The following is a 15,553-nucleotide window of genomic DNA, read 5'->3' on the forward strand; positions in this document are numbered from 1 at the left end:
TTTCCTAATCTGGAGCCACAAACATTTCATTTGCACTACACCATCTAGGTGTCTTAAGTAATATTCTCATGGCATCATTATAAGTCTCTGTAAGCTTGCTTTTCTGTAGTTTGACCACAGTTGTGCAGTATAGAGTGGTGTACAATATGCTCTGAACAGAGACAGCTTTGCTTCATCTGTACACGCACTAAACTTGTAAGAGAATGTTTTGTGTATGTACATCCTATGGCATTGCCTATAAATATCCTCATGATCTGTCATTTGTTCTGTAATCAAATGTCCAAGATATTTTGCCTTATTACAGACGCTAAGATTATTATCAGACAATTTAAAATCAGTAAATTTTACACATTCATCCTCTTTGGTTCTGCAGATCATAACAGCACTCTTACCAGCATTATATTTCTTTAAAAATGAAAAACAAAATTATCTTTGAACTTCATTTGCAACATATTTGAGATGAGTGTTCACAGCTAATTGCACCAACTTTGGAGAATAATTTTTAACTGCAGGGTGTATTTAATAATATTAACCATGAGTTGGGACTCATTAAGAGCACTAGGTAAAGAATGAAAGCTGATGCATCAATAATTAATGTTTAATTTGTTTCATTTCAGATCGTGAGGACCAGTCAATCCTATGCACGTGAGTGTCATTTTCCTGATTTTTTTTGATTTTTTTTTTTAAATAGTGGATTAATTAGCCTGTTTTTGTTAAATTTTCACATTGTAGGACATGAAATTGAGATTCTTTTGCCTCAATGCAAAAAAAAAGGCGATATACATGTACCATAGGTACATCTCCAATAAATCATTATCTGAAAGCCATTTCAAATTTCCTTTGTGCTTTCTTAAACAGCAGGTAACTTTTAAAAGGTGGCCCATGTATGTATTATGGATATTTTATGTCATACCATTTGCAACCAAATAAAGCATTGAAAGTTTTAAGATGCGGTTATGATTGCTACAAGATAAAATGTTCTTGTAGAGAATATGTTCTTTTGACAGGAAAGTTAGAGCTGTAGGAAATAGTAGTCATCTCTCCGATTGACACTCCTAGAACAAGAATTGCCACAAGTTAGTTCCATCCGCATCACACAAGTAGTGCAATGTTTGTCTTGTTTGATTTGGATCTTCTACCTTTATGGGAGCTATTGTTTTCAGACGGATCACATCTGATGCCAACACCTCAACAATGATTCTTTCATGACAAGTCCATTTTGTGAGTAAAGGAGAGCCTAGAAATAATCAGGTGTTCTATTTTTCTAATATGTGAATTTGTTTCCCATATACTTGTGATATGGTTGTAATTAGACATAAGACAATGGTCTGAATAGCTACTTTCTAAGCTGTCCGTGAAAGAGCGTTGCCCTCCCGCTACTTATTTCTCAGTAACTTATTCTGTTATGCAAACACATCCACCTCATCCTAATTCTTCTGTAATCCTCTTACGCCAGGGGTAATTTTAGGTAGCCATCTTTAGGATGTGATGGAAAATTTCAGTAGGGGAGTTAACTTGTGCAATTACAAGGTGAATCGGCAAACTGCACGCAGCACCCAATATCGGAATCGATCCTCTGTTTCTGGAGCTGAGATAGCTGCACATCCCGCAGCGCCACTTAGCTGCCCGTTGGTATCTTGACCAGACATTCTCAATGCATGGTACAACATCAATTTATTTTCAAGTATACGTGGTTATGAAGGTAATCTAAATGCTCTATAACTGTGTTTTAAGATCAATTAATTATTCTTTGTACAACATTTGTACATTTCTCAAAGATAAAAGGTAGTTCTCAAAAATGATTTTAATTGAAGGTAATTGTCTATATTGTTGTTGCATTTAATTCTGTTCCACTGCTTTTAGCCTGTGCTTGAAACCTGGAATTGTTAAAATGTAAATGGTTTGATTTACAGAGGAGAATCTGGTGCCGGTAAGACAGAGAATACCAAGAAAGTGATTCAGTATTTGGCCCACGTTGCCTCTTCACACAAGTCTAAAAAGGACCAAGTAAGTGTCTTTTAACATATGCTTAGTGCTTAGTCATTTTTAATCTTGTCATTGTAATAGTTTTATTAATCTATATGTAATTGATTTCAAAATATACAATACCAAACACTGTGATCAACCTGTAAAATTTTATCATTGAAATTATGACTGATCAAATTATAGTTTAACATTTCATAACTGCCTGTTAAATCCCTTTAACAAAGTAAATTCTTGAAAGTTTCTTGCATATTTTTGCATGCAGTTGATAACACTTTTCCCCCTTCAACATTTGCAGCAGTCTACGGTGTTAGCATACGTGAGTGGGTTATTATAATTTGATTTGCATATTCTGCACTTTTTATGCATTTATATACAGATCTGTTGGCTGTTTGGGGAAGTTGCTCAATTGGTTTAGGAAATTGCCTTTTGGGCAATAAAAACCCTTGATTTGCAACTTCCCCCTGATTGAACAAACTCCTGGACTTGAAGATATGATACAGATGTAGTTTAATGTTTGCTTAATAGTACTTTCCACTAAAGAAATGGAACTAAGCAAATGCGGTTGTCATATCTGTAAACATTCACTGCAACAAAATTGTGGCTTGAATTGATATGCAATAATATGATCGCATCCAGACCAGAAAATACCATTTTTTCAATTGCATAATCTAATTTCAAATATTGGTCCTACTTAATATCAGGAACATGATTGTCCTGACAGTCACCACAATGATAAGCGCTTCAAATTTCAGAAATTCTGGTCATTTCTCTGGACTGTTGTCTACTTTGGATGGATTTGGAAGCAAATTACAGCTCAGATCTGTATATTATTTATGTTGCATGCTTTGGGTGTAAAGGTGGTGTAAATGTTTCTTAAAGGGTCTGTTAAAATTGGAGGTGTTTGCATAGAACAATGTTTAATAACTCAATTGGGATGTTTCCCATCCTGAAGGAATCTTATGTCATTCATTCCGGGAAGTGATTGGGAGCTCTGTGGTACAAAATTAAATGTTAATATTGAAGGTTTTTACAAACCTTACCTTTACAAACCTCAAAATATAGTGAAAAAGAGAGAAAATCAAAGTGTTCATGTAGGAAATCACTTTCCTTCTTCTCCCCCCCCCCCCCCCCCCCCCCCCCCCCCCCCCCCCCCCCCCCCCATCTAAGGCAACTTGAACTATTTTTAATTTATGTGGTTTCATTATCTGCTTAAAAATAAGTTTATTGGGGAATATTTTTGTCAAAAGTTGCTTCCCTTCCAGTATATTGTCTTAGTCTTTGCAACTGTTGTCAAGTTTGTTCCTCTGACCAGGAAAGAGATGTTTCACACTTTTTAAAGTAAAAATGTCCCTTCAAATGCAATTTCTTCACCACAAGTTTGTTATTAAATTGGCAGTTAAATATCTATGAATTCAGTCCAACTGTTATAAAACTTAGACTTCATGTCAAATTTATTTTGATTTTGACTAGCTACCTTTAGTTTCCCTTAAACTTTTTATTTGCAGTTAGCCTCTAGTCAGTATCCCATTTAATCGACGACAATAAGTAGCACAAAACCTACGCCTGCATCTATAAGATTCTGTTATGTGCATCACTGGATTCCACCCCCCTCTAACATGTCACAGGAAATATTTGTAAATCCTCAAATAAGATTTTAGCTTTACTTTTAAAAAGTAAATTGTCCAAAATATATAATCTTGATTGCCATTTACCAGGATGAGTCCAAATAGTGAACACTAATCTTGAGGCACAGATGTGAAATGACTGTTCAGAATGCAACTTTGTGATGTTGTTAATTGTGCTGTAATAATTGTGTACGTAATTCTGTGTAAAATTAAAGTCTCACCATTGCATTGTAGAGCTGCAATAGTGTACTAACCATCAATTGATAACGCACCAAAATGGATGGAATAAATCTGTTTGTGGAATAAATTACTTCATTTCGAAATCCATGAAGTAAATGCAACACAACGTCAAATTGATAATACGGCATTATTATTACAAAAAGTCAAATTTTTCATGTCCAAATTTGGTTCATTCTAAAATAGATTAAAATGATTTTATTGGATTGCTGTACAGCTCTACTAGATTGAACAGTTTCCATGTCTTGCTTCTTACCTGCCTAATGTAGCACTAATGCTAAAGAAAGCTACTGACATATTCTAACAATGTTATAAATGGTGGAATTAATAATTGGTGTCTCAGTATGTTGTCCATTACATTTTAAAATTAAGTGTGGCATGCCTCAAATTAGGGGGCTGAATTTGTTTCTTCCTGTGATACTTTTTCACATCCAGTATACTGCATTCTTTTTCACATCTATTCTTCTATGAATACTTGTATGGAAATAGATCCTGATTCCTTCAACGGACATTTTATAGACATCGAGTGAAGCCAAATATCTGAATCATGAGCCGTGTTGTGATTTTTACAAAGACCCTGAAATGATTTTTCTCCTTGGACAAGTGAATGTTTGTAAAACCACCTTCATTATCTGTGGGCAGGTGATAAATCTTCACTAGAGTTGTTTTGCCAAGTTTGCATTTTGGGCATGTAAGATCGTATGTGTAGTTGGTGTCATCAGCCAGAAACTTGGATGCTCTGAAGTGTATTTTCCAGGTTATTTAAGATCAGCATTCTTGACTCAAATGAAATCTGTGTGGACACGAGTTGAAAAACTCCCCAAATTAATGTAATTATCAATCATGTTTTTAAGTAAGTACTTTTTTTTAACATATAAAATTATAAAAGGACTGGACAAGCTAGATGCAGGAAAAATGTTCCCAATGTTGGGCGAGTCCAGAACCAGGGGCCACAGTCTTAAAATAAAGGGGAGGTCATTTAAGACTAAGGTGAGAAAAAAAATTTTCACCCAGAGAGTTGTGAATTTATGGAATTCCCTGCCACAGAGGACAGTGGAGGCCAAATCACTGGATGGATTTAAGAGAGAGTTAGATAGAGCTCTAGGGTCTAGTGGTGTCAAGGGACATGGGGAGAAGGCAGGCACGGGTTATTGATAGGGGACGATCAGCCATGATCACAATGAATGGCGGTGCTGGCTCGAAGGGCCGAATGGCCTCCTCCTGCACCTATTTTCTATGTAAAAGTACTTTTTAAATGTAAACTCCTTTTGAGCATGAACAGCAATTAAATTGTGTGCTTAAAGAAGCTCTGGCTAAGTATGTAAATTGAAGTGTTGTGTTAAGAGGGTATAGAGAAACAAAAACATGTATGCCATATTTGTGCATGACTTGCTGAAGGGATAGTGGTGAAATGAAAATCTTGCCACTCTTTCAACAAATTGCAGAGAACTTTGGACCTTGATGTTACTAATGGCCCACTAGAAATAATGGTGTTGATTTGTCAAGAGGGTCTAAACCAATCAACTGCATATATAATGAAAGTAGAAATGACATTGTTAGCATAGAATAAATCTAGGTATACATGCCTGTCGATGCTTCTGGGTAGCACCTTCCTGCCTCAACATCAAATTTCACGGAGGTTTTCAAAAAGTGACTCAGTGCTTGCTGCTTAGAGAGGAAATCCTTTTATGACTCCTAGTCAGGAAGTTGTTTAGTGCTTATTTGGAATTGCATCTCTCCTCTCGTGTCAGCCCCTCTAACCCTTCGTCTCCTCGCCCCTTGCAAACACAAGTTCCAATGACACTTCCACAACACCACTTCTGCCTAGTTTTGAAACCTAACTTAAAGTCTGATTATTAATGACCAAATTTCAAAATGTTCTTAGATCCTGTGTCTGCTTGTTCCAGTTAAATGTTTGCATGCCCTTTCAGTGACCACAAGTGCATTTTTGTACCCTCATAGCAGTCAACTGTTGCTTCTCAAGTTTCATGTTGCATCAAAGTTGTTGCATATCTGCAAGCGATGCTTCAAAGTCTGCAATTCTCTGTAGTTCTATTTGGAAAGCAGATGTTTCCAAACTAATCTATGTAATGTTGTTATTACAGGGAGAGCTTGAGAAGCAACTACTCCAAGCGAACCCTATCCTCGAAGCATTTGGTAATGCAAAAACTGTGAAAAACGACAACTCTTCTCGATTTGTGAGTAATAATTATTATAACACCCAAGGCTAGTAAACAACAGCATGGGCATAGACTCAAAAGTTTCTAAGATAATTATTTGTTACTAGTTTCTTTGATCTGTGGCTTTATTTCCTAAAGTATATTTTGCTACAAAAATGTTTATTAAACAAAATCTAATGTAAAAAGTAGCCAAAGCAAACAACATTTAAATCGTACGGTCTGTATTCTTCTGCAATGTGTACTTCCAAGTATTTAACATGTACTCTTCAATTTACAGGGTAAATTTATTCGAATCAACTTTGATGTAAATGGCTACATTGTTGGAGCCAATATTGAAACTTGTATCCTTTACAGCTATGAAAAGCTGAACTGCAGAATTACTGCAATATTGGAATGCAGCCATTTAATGTGTTACCTAGTGTACCTCCAACAAATTCTGTTTTGGGCCCTCGGACTATGAAATGTTTATGTGGAATCTGTGCCTTGGGGTTTCAATTTATTGCACTTTACTAACCCAGAATAAAAGGAGATGAACTGCTCTTTGAAGGTTAAAGCAGTTTTTTTTCTTTCTTTATTTACTTGGGGAAATAAATTGCAAGAAGCTATCTGACAAAAAAATAAAATCATTCCGGAATATACTCATGACATCTGGAGAAAATGAATTTTGGAGAAGCAGAAGGAAGAATTTGAGAGGAAAGATGACATCTCTAATCAGAGAAACTGGGACATCTAGATGAAGGAAGAATTTGAATGAATGGAAATAAATACAAAGGAAGGATTGTAATTAGGAATTCCAACATACTTCAGAGGCTAAAGGAGGAAATTGATTTTTGTGTATCTCGAAAACAAATAATTACAGATTTTATGTTTCAGTGTTGAAGGATAGCCAAACTGGAACATTTGAGTCATGAATCATGTTTGTTTTCCAGTGTATTATTAACAATGTTACATTGGTATGTCGGATGCAGTAAATAAAGAATAGTTTGAAGCCATTAAATGGACGAAAAAGCAAGGCCCCCATTGGACCCTGAATTACTGAATTAGTTAGAATTTGCTTTTAGTTTTGGTTTGCGAATCGCAAGTAAATGATATACACATTCATGGAATGATGGAATATCAAAACACAGAAGGCCGATTGCCCAATTTGGAGTTCACCCAACTTTGAAGCTGCAGTTAATCCCAATTCTGATTTGGAAGTGCTGGTGCCGGACTCCCAAAAAGTTAATTTGCAAGTCGAATTGGTAGTAATGAAGGCAAATTCAATGCTAGCATTTAAATCAAGAGGGCAGGAATGCAAAAATAGATGTAATGCTGAGGCTCCAAGGTGCTGGTCAGGCCGCATTTGGAGTACTGTGAACAAATCTGGGCTCCATGTCTGAGGAAGGATGTGCTGGCTCTGGAGAGGGTCAAGAGGAGGTTTACCAGAATGATTCCAGGAATGAGTGGGTTAGCATATGATGAGCGTTTGACAGCACTGGGCCGCTGCTCGCTGGAGTTTAGAAGGTTGAGGGGGGACCTCATTGAAACTTGCAGAATAATGAAAGGCATAGATAGAGTGGATGTGGAAAGGATGTTTCCACTGGTGGGAGAGTCTAGGACCAGAGGTCACAGCTTTAGACTTAAAGGGCGCTCTTTTAGAAAGGAGGTAAGGTGGAACTTCTTTAGTCAGAGGGTAGTTAATCTGTAGAACTCATTGCCACAGAGGGCTGTGGAGGCCAAATCAGTGTATTTTTATGGCAGAGATAAGACAAATTCTTGATAAGAACGGGTGTCAAGGGTTATGAGGAGAAGGCAGGAGGAACATGGGATGAGGAGGCAGAGATTGAATGGTGGAGTAGAGTCGATGAGTCTAATGGCCTAATTCTACTCTAACTTGAATGTGAATACCTTATCTCTGTCTGTGGTGTGGTGTGAAACAAGCTTGCTAGCAATGAATAGTGCATCGTATACAGTTAGGTTGACTTTCTAGATGTTATACTGTGTCTCTATTTATAACATCATCCCACATGCCCTAATAAAAGTTTTGTCAGCCTTCCCTTGTCACCTTTAAGGAATTGTGCATGGATGCACCCTATACTTGCACTCCTTCAGATTGTATCATTTAATACTTAATTATCTTCATTCTATGAAAATATGTGCCTCCTTTTCTTAAATGTTACCTCCCTACTGTCCTTCCTCTTGGAATCTATTATCTGTACCATTTGTTACACGTACAAGTGTGGTGCCATCTGCAAATTTCAAAAATTGTTGCCTTTATCGGAACAGCATTCATAGAGTAGCACCCTGGGGGGCACTATTGTATAACTCCAGTTCAAGGAGAATAAACTGTTTACCTTGTTTTGACACTTCATTACTCCGGGGAGCAGTACTATTTGTGCAAGTTAAGTAATTCAATCTGAATGTCTATTCCAATGAAACCATCCTGCTCTGGTTTTCAGTTTGACCTGATAGATATTTTCAGTGAGCAACCAAATTGTGATGCTATTGTTTAGATCTTTAAATTTCATGGTGGAGTTCCTTTAACTACCAACTTTCAGATCTTTTGGAAAAGTCTCGTGCCATACGTCAAGCCAAAGATGAACGTACCTTCCATATTTTTTACTATCTTCTTTCCGGGGCTGGAGAACACTTGAAGAGTAAGTTTGTATACTAAACAGTTTTACTGATGAGAAAGTTGTATAGTGATCCTCAAGCGAACTAGTAAAAATTGCATCATGGCATGAGCCATGTTCTGCATAACTTCATGCCTCCAGTACCGTGAGCATAGGTTGATTCCATAAATTGATAATTGTGCGAAAAGGTAGTTACCTGTTATCCAATTTGAATGTCTTGTACTAATTAAAATTTACATCCGAAGTCTACTGAGGGTAACAGATTTGAAGTAGTGAACCAGATCTTTTCCTATGTAACTTGTTGCTTCAGGTGTATGCCATAATCTTTTCTCAATTGTTTCCTTTTCAAAGTAATTATTAGATATTTGGTGTTTTATTTCCACCAGAGCAACATATATTTTAAGTGTGACTGTTTCTGAAGTGTGTTACTAATTAACTGGTTACTATTGCTATTAATTGTATAGTGTAGTACAGGTCCACCACCAATTTCTAAGTAAACGGTGGTCCGGCACCTCCTTTAATCCAGACAAAACTACACTTGAAATCCCCTGGTTTCCCCCCCCCCCCCCCCCCCCCCCCCCCCCCCGAAAATGTGGCGCCCAGGCCGTGTGAGGCGACAAATCTCAACCTCATCGGGACTTCCGCAGCCAAATGGAGGAGCGAAAGTGCTCCTTGCGGCTGTGGATGTAGAACACTGGCCCGGCTGGAACCGGCAGATCTGTTCTGTCTTTGCGGGCCAGTATCTCGGCACCTAGGCGGACAGTTTGGGTTCTGTTTGACGCCTCTCAGAAATAGAGATAATCCAGAAAGGGTGCCGGTAAATTGGTAGTGGGCCTGTACTCAATTTGCTTTGTTGGTTACTATTCTTTGGTAAATATTTATGCTGGCATAGTAATTTATTTGGTCTGTTTTTAAGGACCTAATGAGTGTTGGGAACACTTTAAGCTGGATGAACTGCTTCCACCTTGACATGGTGTTAGCTATGAATTTGACTGGTTTGCATTGATATCTCAACCTAACTGTATAGTAGGTTGATTTCACCGCATTATATCAGTGATTATACTTCATTGAAACATAGAAAATAGAGGGTGGATTGGACTATTAGGTCCTTTGTGCCCGTTCCACCATTTAATAGGATCTAGGCTGCTCCTCCATGACAACATCATATTCCAACTTCCACCCATTTGCCTTGACGTCTTTTGTGTGTAGAAAATTTCAACCTCTAATATGTGTGACTTGGCCTCTTGAATTATGCAGGTTCACCACCCTCTGAGTGAAGCAATTCTCATGCTCTGTCTGAAATGTCAGACCGAGAATCTTCATCTGTGCTGACTGTGAAGCATCATGAGTATTCTTGATTACGAAAGTGCTGTATAATTAAAATTTTCATTTTTAAGACTAATGTATGACATCTTTTTGGTTGCAGCTGATCTGTTATTGGAGGGTTACAATAACTACAAATTTGTATCTAATGGTCACATTACCATTCCTGGACAGCAAGATAGAGAATTGTTCCAGGAGACGATGGAGGCATTCAAAATTATGGGAATATCTGGAGATGAATTGATAGGTATGCATTAATAAGTAGGAAGAAATGATGTACCATAAAGTGCATTAAATTATGTACTATAAAGTGTATTGCTTGATTCATAATGCTGACATTTTAATGCACGCCTTGCATTGAGTAACCAAAGACATTCTTTCCATTGGGTTTGTGGTTAGTGAAAAAAAAAGATTTTGGAACGAACTCTGGCCAATATGCACATCTCTGGTAAAAATCAACATTTTTGCCGATCTTTAATTGCTCTGATGACTTAACTCGTGACTATCAGTATTACTCACCAGACGGCAAAAGATACTGTGTGAGAATGCTATGACCTACTAATTGCAGAATGGCCTGACTCTCATGAGAACTTATTGCGAGGCCATGTTTTTCTCTAATCCAGTGATCACTAGATGATACCTCATTCCCTAAATTAATAAATGCCACGGCTGTTTAATGATTCTCCTTTCTCATTTCTTTCTCAGCTATGCTAAAGGTAGTTTCTGCTGTACTTCAATTTGGGAACATCATTTTCAAAAAGGAACGCAACACTGATCAAGCTACCATGCCTGAGAACACAGGTGAGTAGATCAGCAATGTAGTGAATCTTATGTGGACTAAACAAACAAGTAGATTCCATAATAGAGAAACTTGTAAATACTGAATTCTTCTTCACTGTTACAATTAAAATGTTGGAAAGAGATTTGGACAGATACATATATAGAAAAGATTATGATGGATATGGGACAAATGCATGTGAATGGGATGAGCGCAAGAAAACCCAATGGTCAGCTTGGATGATTTGGGCCAAAGGACCAGTTCCTGTGCTATATAATTGTATTACCAACTTGATCACGATGTTCTGGTAGCAAGGACTGTATTTCAGTTTTGAAAGTATTTGCTAGCATGAAATATGTACTCGTGTAAGCTGCGTAGTCTCTACCACTTAAAGAATTGGCATTTTAAATTGGTCAGGAGCCAAACCTATAATTCAAATACATTTTCATAGGGAGCAAGTAGCTCATTAAGCCATAAATTCTGGATTTTATCTTGCCTCAATTGCTGTGCATAGGCTTCATCCCATCCTAAACTGTCCTTGCCCGTACAAGTTCCAACAACATAGAAACATAGAAAATAGGTGTAGGAGGAAGCCCTTCGAGCCAGCAACACCATCCATTGTGATCATGGCTGATCGTCCCCAATCAATAACCCGTGCCTGCCTTCTCCCCATATCCCTTGATTCCACTAGCCCCTCGAGCTCCATCTAACTCTCTTAAATGCATCCAGTGATTTAACCTCCACTGCCCTCTGTGGCAGGGAATTCCACAAATTCACAACTCTCTGGGTGAAAAGGTTTTTTCTCACCTCAATCTTAAATGCCCCCCTCCTTTATTCTAAGAATGTGGCCCCTGGTTCTGGGCTTCGCCCAACATTGGTAACATTTTTCCTGCATCTAGCTTGTCCAGTCCTTTTATAATTTTATATGTTTCTATAAGATTTTCCCCTCATCCTTCTAAACTCCTAGTCTTTCCAGTCTTTCCTCATATGACAGCCCTGCCATCCCAGGGATCAATCTCGTGAACCTAGGCTGCACTGCCTCAATCACAAAGATGTCCTTCCCTGTGTTTGCTGCCCAAGATGTTTCGAATGTAATTAAATAATAGATTGCCAAGGCACAGAGATATCGGATTGGAGGAAGACAAGCTTGGATCATGAAGCTAAGTCTTGAAGGAGGAACAGGGGAAGTTATGAGATAGAAGTTTTAGAGAATTTTGAAGCACAGGGTCTTAGTGCATGACGGTACATCTAACCATGTTGGAGTGGTGAAATTTGTGATGTGCAAGTGACCAGAATTGTAGGAGAACAGACCTGATGAAAATGGAATGGGTGAATTGTTTAACCAAGAGCCTGTATAGATCGCCAAACGTTAAGATCAATGGGTGAAATGGGACTTAGTCCAATTTAGAATGTGGAGAGTAATGATCAGTTAACTTTCAATTTATGGAGATTAGAAAAATGAAGTTATTCAGGAATGTCTTGGAATAATCCTATCTGGTAGTGATTTTGGATGTGATGAAGTTGGACTGTATTACACAGGTGATCTTGATAGCACCACATATTAGAACTGAAACGAATTTCTAGTCCCAATAAGCATTATTTGATTCTTGGTAAATTGAATGTTTCCTTCCCAGCTGCCCAGAAAGTGTGCCACCTTCTGGGAATCCAGGTGACTGACTTCAGCAGGGCAATCCTCACACCCCGCATCAAAGTTGGAAGGGATTATGTTCAGAAAGCTCAGACCAAAGAGCAAGTGAGTGTTTACATTGTTTCTGTGACTATATTTTTCAAAGCTAGATCAGAGTGAAGGTGAAGACTGCTAAAAATAGACTGTTTCAAAGCTGTTTAAACAATTTTATTCACTGCTCAGATTACGCATTCAGATAAGTTATTGTACCATGGTTTTTATTGTTCGTAGCCTTACGATTTGCCTGAATAGAATGAATGCAGTTGGAACAGCTGGAGCAACATAAATATAACTCATCTAGAATTTTGATTAGCAGAAACTCTACACAAACGCAAATGAAGCATGCAAAAATTCATCTGGTGAAAATAACAGGATGGAATTTTCACATCTTCACTTTGATAGATTTTAAGGAGGGAATGTGTAGTAGAAGTTAGATAAGTTGTAAGGTGCTTTGGAGACAGCGTGAAAACAGAATCTTCAGCCCACTGAATCCACACCAACCATTCATCATCCGTACACTAGTCCTATGTTATCCTACTTTCACTTTCTACATACTAGGGACAAATTTGAGAAGCCAGTTAACCTACAAACCAGCGTGTCTTTGGAATGTGGGAGGAAACCGGACCACCTACGCAGTCACAAGGAAAATATTGAAATTCCGCACAGTCTGCAGTCAGGATCGAACCTGGGTCTCTCGAGCTATGAGGCAGCAGATCTACCGCTATGCCACTGTGCCGCCCTGTAGATTTTGTCAGCAAAACAATTTATTTTACAAGAATGGGCATAAAAGAGCAGATGCTTTGACTAAAAGCATTAGAAAATATGGAATAATGTAGGAAAAGGCCATTTAGTTTATTGTCTCTGCTATACCACCTGGTAAGAAAAGTGTAGAAAGGAACTGCAGATGCTGATTTACATCAAAGATAGACACAAAGTGCGGGAGTAATTCAGCGGAACAGGCAGCATCTCTGGAGAGAAGGAATGGGTGACTTTTCGTGTCAAGACCCTTCTTCAGGTGTAAGGTGTGAAAATGAGACATCAAAGGGGATTAAGGAAAATGTAGAATAGATCATTGTTTACTATGAGAAGGTGACAAAGAAAAGGTTGATTTACCTCAGTGTCATATTCCTCCACTAACCTAATAACTATTGGTTGCCTTGTATTTAAAATAAGTAACTGACTGGATTTATTTTTCTCTGTGCAGGCTGATTTTGCTGTTGAGGCTTTAGCCAAAGCCACTTATGAACGCCTCTTCCGCTGGCTTGTTATGCGTATCAATAAGGCCCTGGACAGGACCAAGAGGCAGGGTGCTTCCTTTGTGGGCATTTTGGATATTGCTGGCTTTGAGATCTTTGAGGTATTTTGGCGCTGCACATGTAAAACTTGGTAAATTTAAGAAATGTCATGGCTACGAGTGGATTAGAGCAGTACCGCGCAGGACCAGGCCCTTTGGCCCACAATATAAATTTGCCCATGAAGACTCAGTGAAGTAAAATCACTATGCAGTAGTCTTGTATCTACATCTTGGCTAATGCCACGTGGGTATTTTGTATTGTCCATTCCCTTGCTCTGAAATCAGACACTTTTCCTTTTAAATTGTATAAATTGTGTGACTTATCTTAGTGATTCTGTGTCTGGGATGGGAAAGTGGTGAACAACATACACAAACTAGCTGCATAAATGTAAAGCTCACTAGAGTTTCTCAGGCAGTCCTAAGATGACCCACCAAATTACTGTCACATAGTTGTTAAAATATTCTTCACTGAAGCCCGTTAAAACTGTAAAGCTGGGCTATTTGCAATTTTGGGATGTGCTTCATTTTGCTAGTATTGTTACATTTGATATTGGATTTCTAATTAAGCTTTCAAAACGCTTTAATTAGAAAGCTCTGGAACTGTGAGTAAGCCTATGGCATTTTTTTCCAAATAATACTCAGTAAAAGAAGAGATACATGTAGGATCCTAAATCCTCTCCCAACTGTGATGAAGTGACATTTTATTGCAGAACGAGATGATTTTTATGTGTGCACAACTTTCAATGTTCACACTATAATTCACTGCCTATGAAATGGTTTCTTCCCAGCAAAATTAAGCTCAGCTGATGGACTCCCCATACAGTCCAGTGACACAATGTAGTGGCAGATTGTAATACAATCTGCCTTGGTAAGTCCCATACTTCTGTATGAAGATGTCAAGTCTCAATGGCTGAAACCAGCAGTTTTGGTTGGAATTAAACTCCAGCCAGAAAGATATACCCAGCAAGACCTGCTTTTGTTAATGACAATATTTTGCTGATCTTAGCTGCATTAAAAATGATCATTTACTTAAGGTGAACATACAAAACGTTCTATTGGTTGGTGTGTAGTGCCATCTTTGACTTGCTCCCTTCTTAGTAATATTCTTTTGCACTTTTTTGCAGTTGAACTCTTTTGAACAATTGTGCATCAACTACACAAATGAAAAGCTGCAACAGCTCTTTAATCACACAATGTTCATCCTGGAGCAAGAGGAGTACCAGCGAGAAGGAATTGAATGGAACTTCATTGATTTTGGCCTGGACTTGCAGCCTTGCATTGACCTCATTGAAAAATCCGTGAGTCATCCTTCCCTTATTACTTTGCCTTGCTCGCTTTCCTGAAGTATTGATTGAAATGCATTGGTTTTACTTCTCTTACAATTTTATTTTACAGGCTAGCCCTCCCGGCATCCTCGCTCTGCTTGATGAAGAGTGCTGGTTCCCCAAAGCCACTGATAAAACGTTTGTGGAGAAGGTAGTGCAGGAGCAGGGAACCCACCCCAAGTTCCAGAAACCCAAACAGCTAAAAGACAAGGCTGATTTCTGCATTATGCATTATGCTGGAAAGGTAAATAGAGCAAAGATTCCAAATTAGGTTAATCTATTAGTGTTACTATTGCGTAAGGAAATCCCGTCATTCAGTCACAATTTTGCAGAACCATTTTCACCTTGGCTTTGCTTATTGTGTTCTTGTATAAAATGAACAAACTTGCAATCTGGACTCCAGACATGTGAATGAGACTCGGTAGTTTTAAATAACAAATATCAATTAATAGTCTATCTCAATATTACATATGTATATTTAGACAAGGTGTCTTCTATTTGCAATG

The 15,553-nt window shown here is 38.1% G+C and overlaps 1 protein-coding gene across 4 annotated transcripts in view; it reads left to right on the forward strand.

Moving 5' to 3' along the window:
- Positions 1–15,553, forward strand: part of LOC129713774 (myosin-9-like) — a 102,692-nt gene that overhangs the window by 43,097 nt on the left and 44,042 nt on the right. Inside the window, exons 4-15 of one of the 4 annotated variants that reach the window (XM_055663069.1) lie at positions 618–645; positions 1,914–2,007; positions 2,282–2,302; positions 5,954–6,046; positions 6,306–6,369; positions 8,566–8,664; positions 10,067–10,210; positions 10,669–10,764; positions 12,376–12,494; positions 13,633–13,785; positions 14,847–15,020; positions 15,118–15,291. In XM_055663069.1, coding sequence (XP_055519044.1) covers positions 618–645; positions 1,914–2,007; positions 2,282–2,302; positions 5,954–6,046; positions 6,306–6,369; positions 8,566–8,664; positions 10,067–10,210; positions 10,669–10,764; positions 12,376–12,494; positions 13,633–13,785; positions 14,847–15,020; positions 15,118–15,291 — 1,259 coding nt within the window. Of the gene's footprint in view, positions 1–615; positions 646–1,913; positions 2,008–2,281; positions 2,303–5,953; positions 6,047–6,305; positions 6,370–8,565; positions 8,665–10,066; positions 10,211–10,668; positions 10,765–12,375; positions 12,495–13,632; positions 13,786–14,846; positions 15,021–15,117; positions 15,292–15,553 lie in introns of all 4 variants that reach the window. The other 3 variants (XM_055663071.1, XM_055663070.1, XM_055663072.1) reach the window with 3 other exon arrangements.

Source organism: Leucoraja erinacea, chromosome 37, assembly GCF_028641065.1.
Source record: "Leucoraja erinacea ecotype New England chromosome 37, Leri_hhj_1, whole genome shotgun sequence".
NCBI classification, from domain to species: domain Eukaryota; kingdom Metazoa; phylum Chordata; class Chondrichthyes; order Rajiformes; family Rajidae; genus Leucoraja; species Leucoraja erinaceus.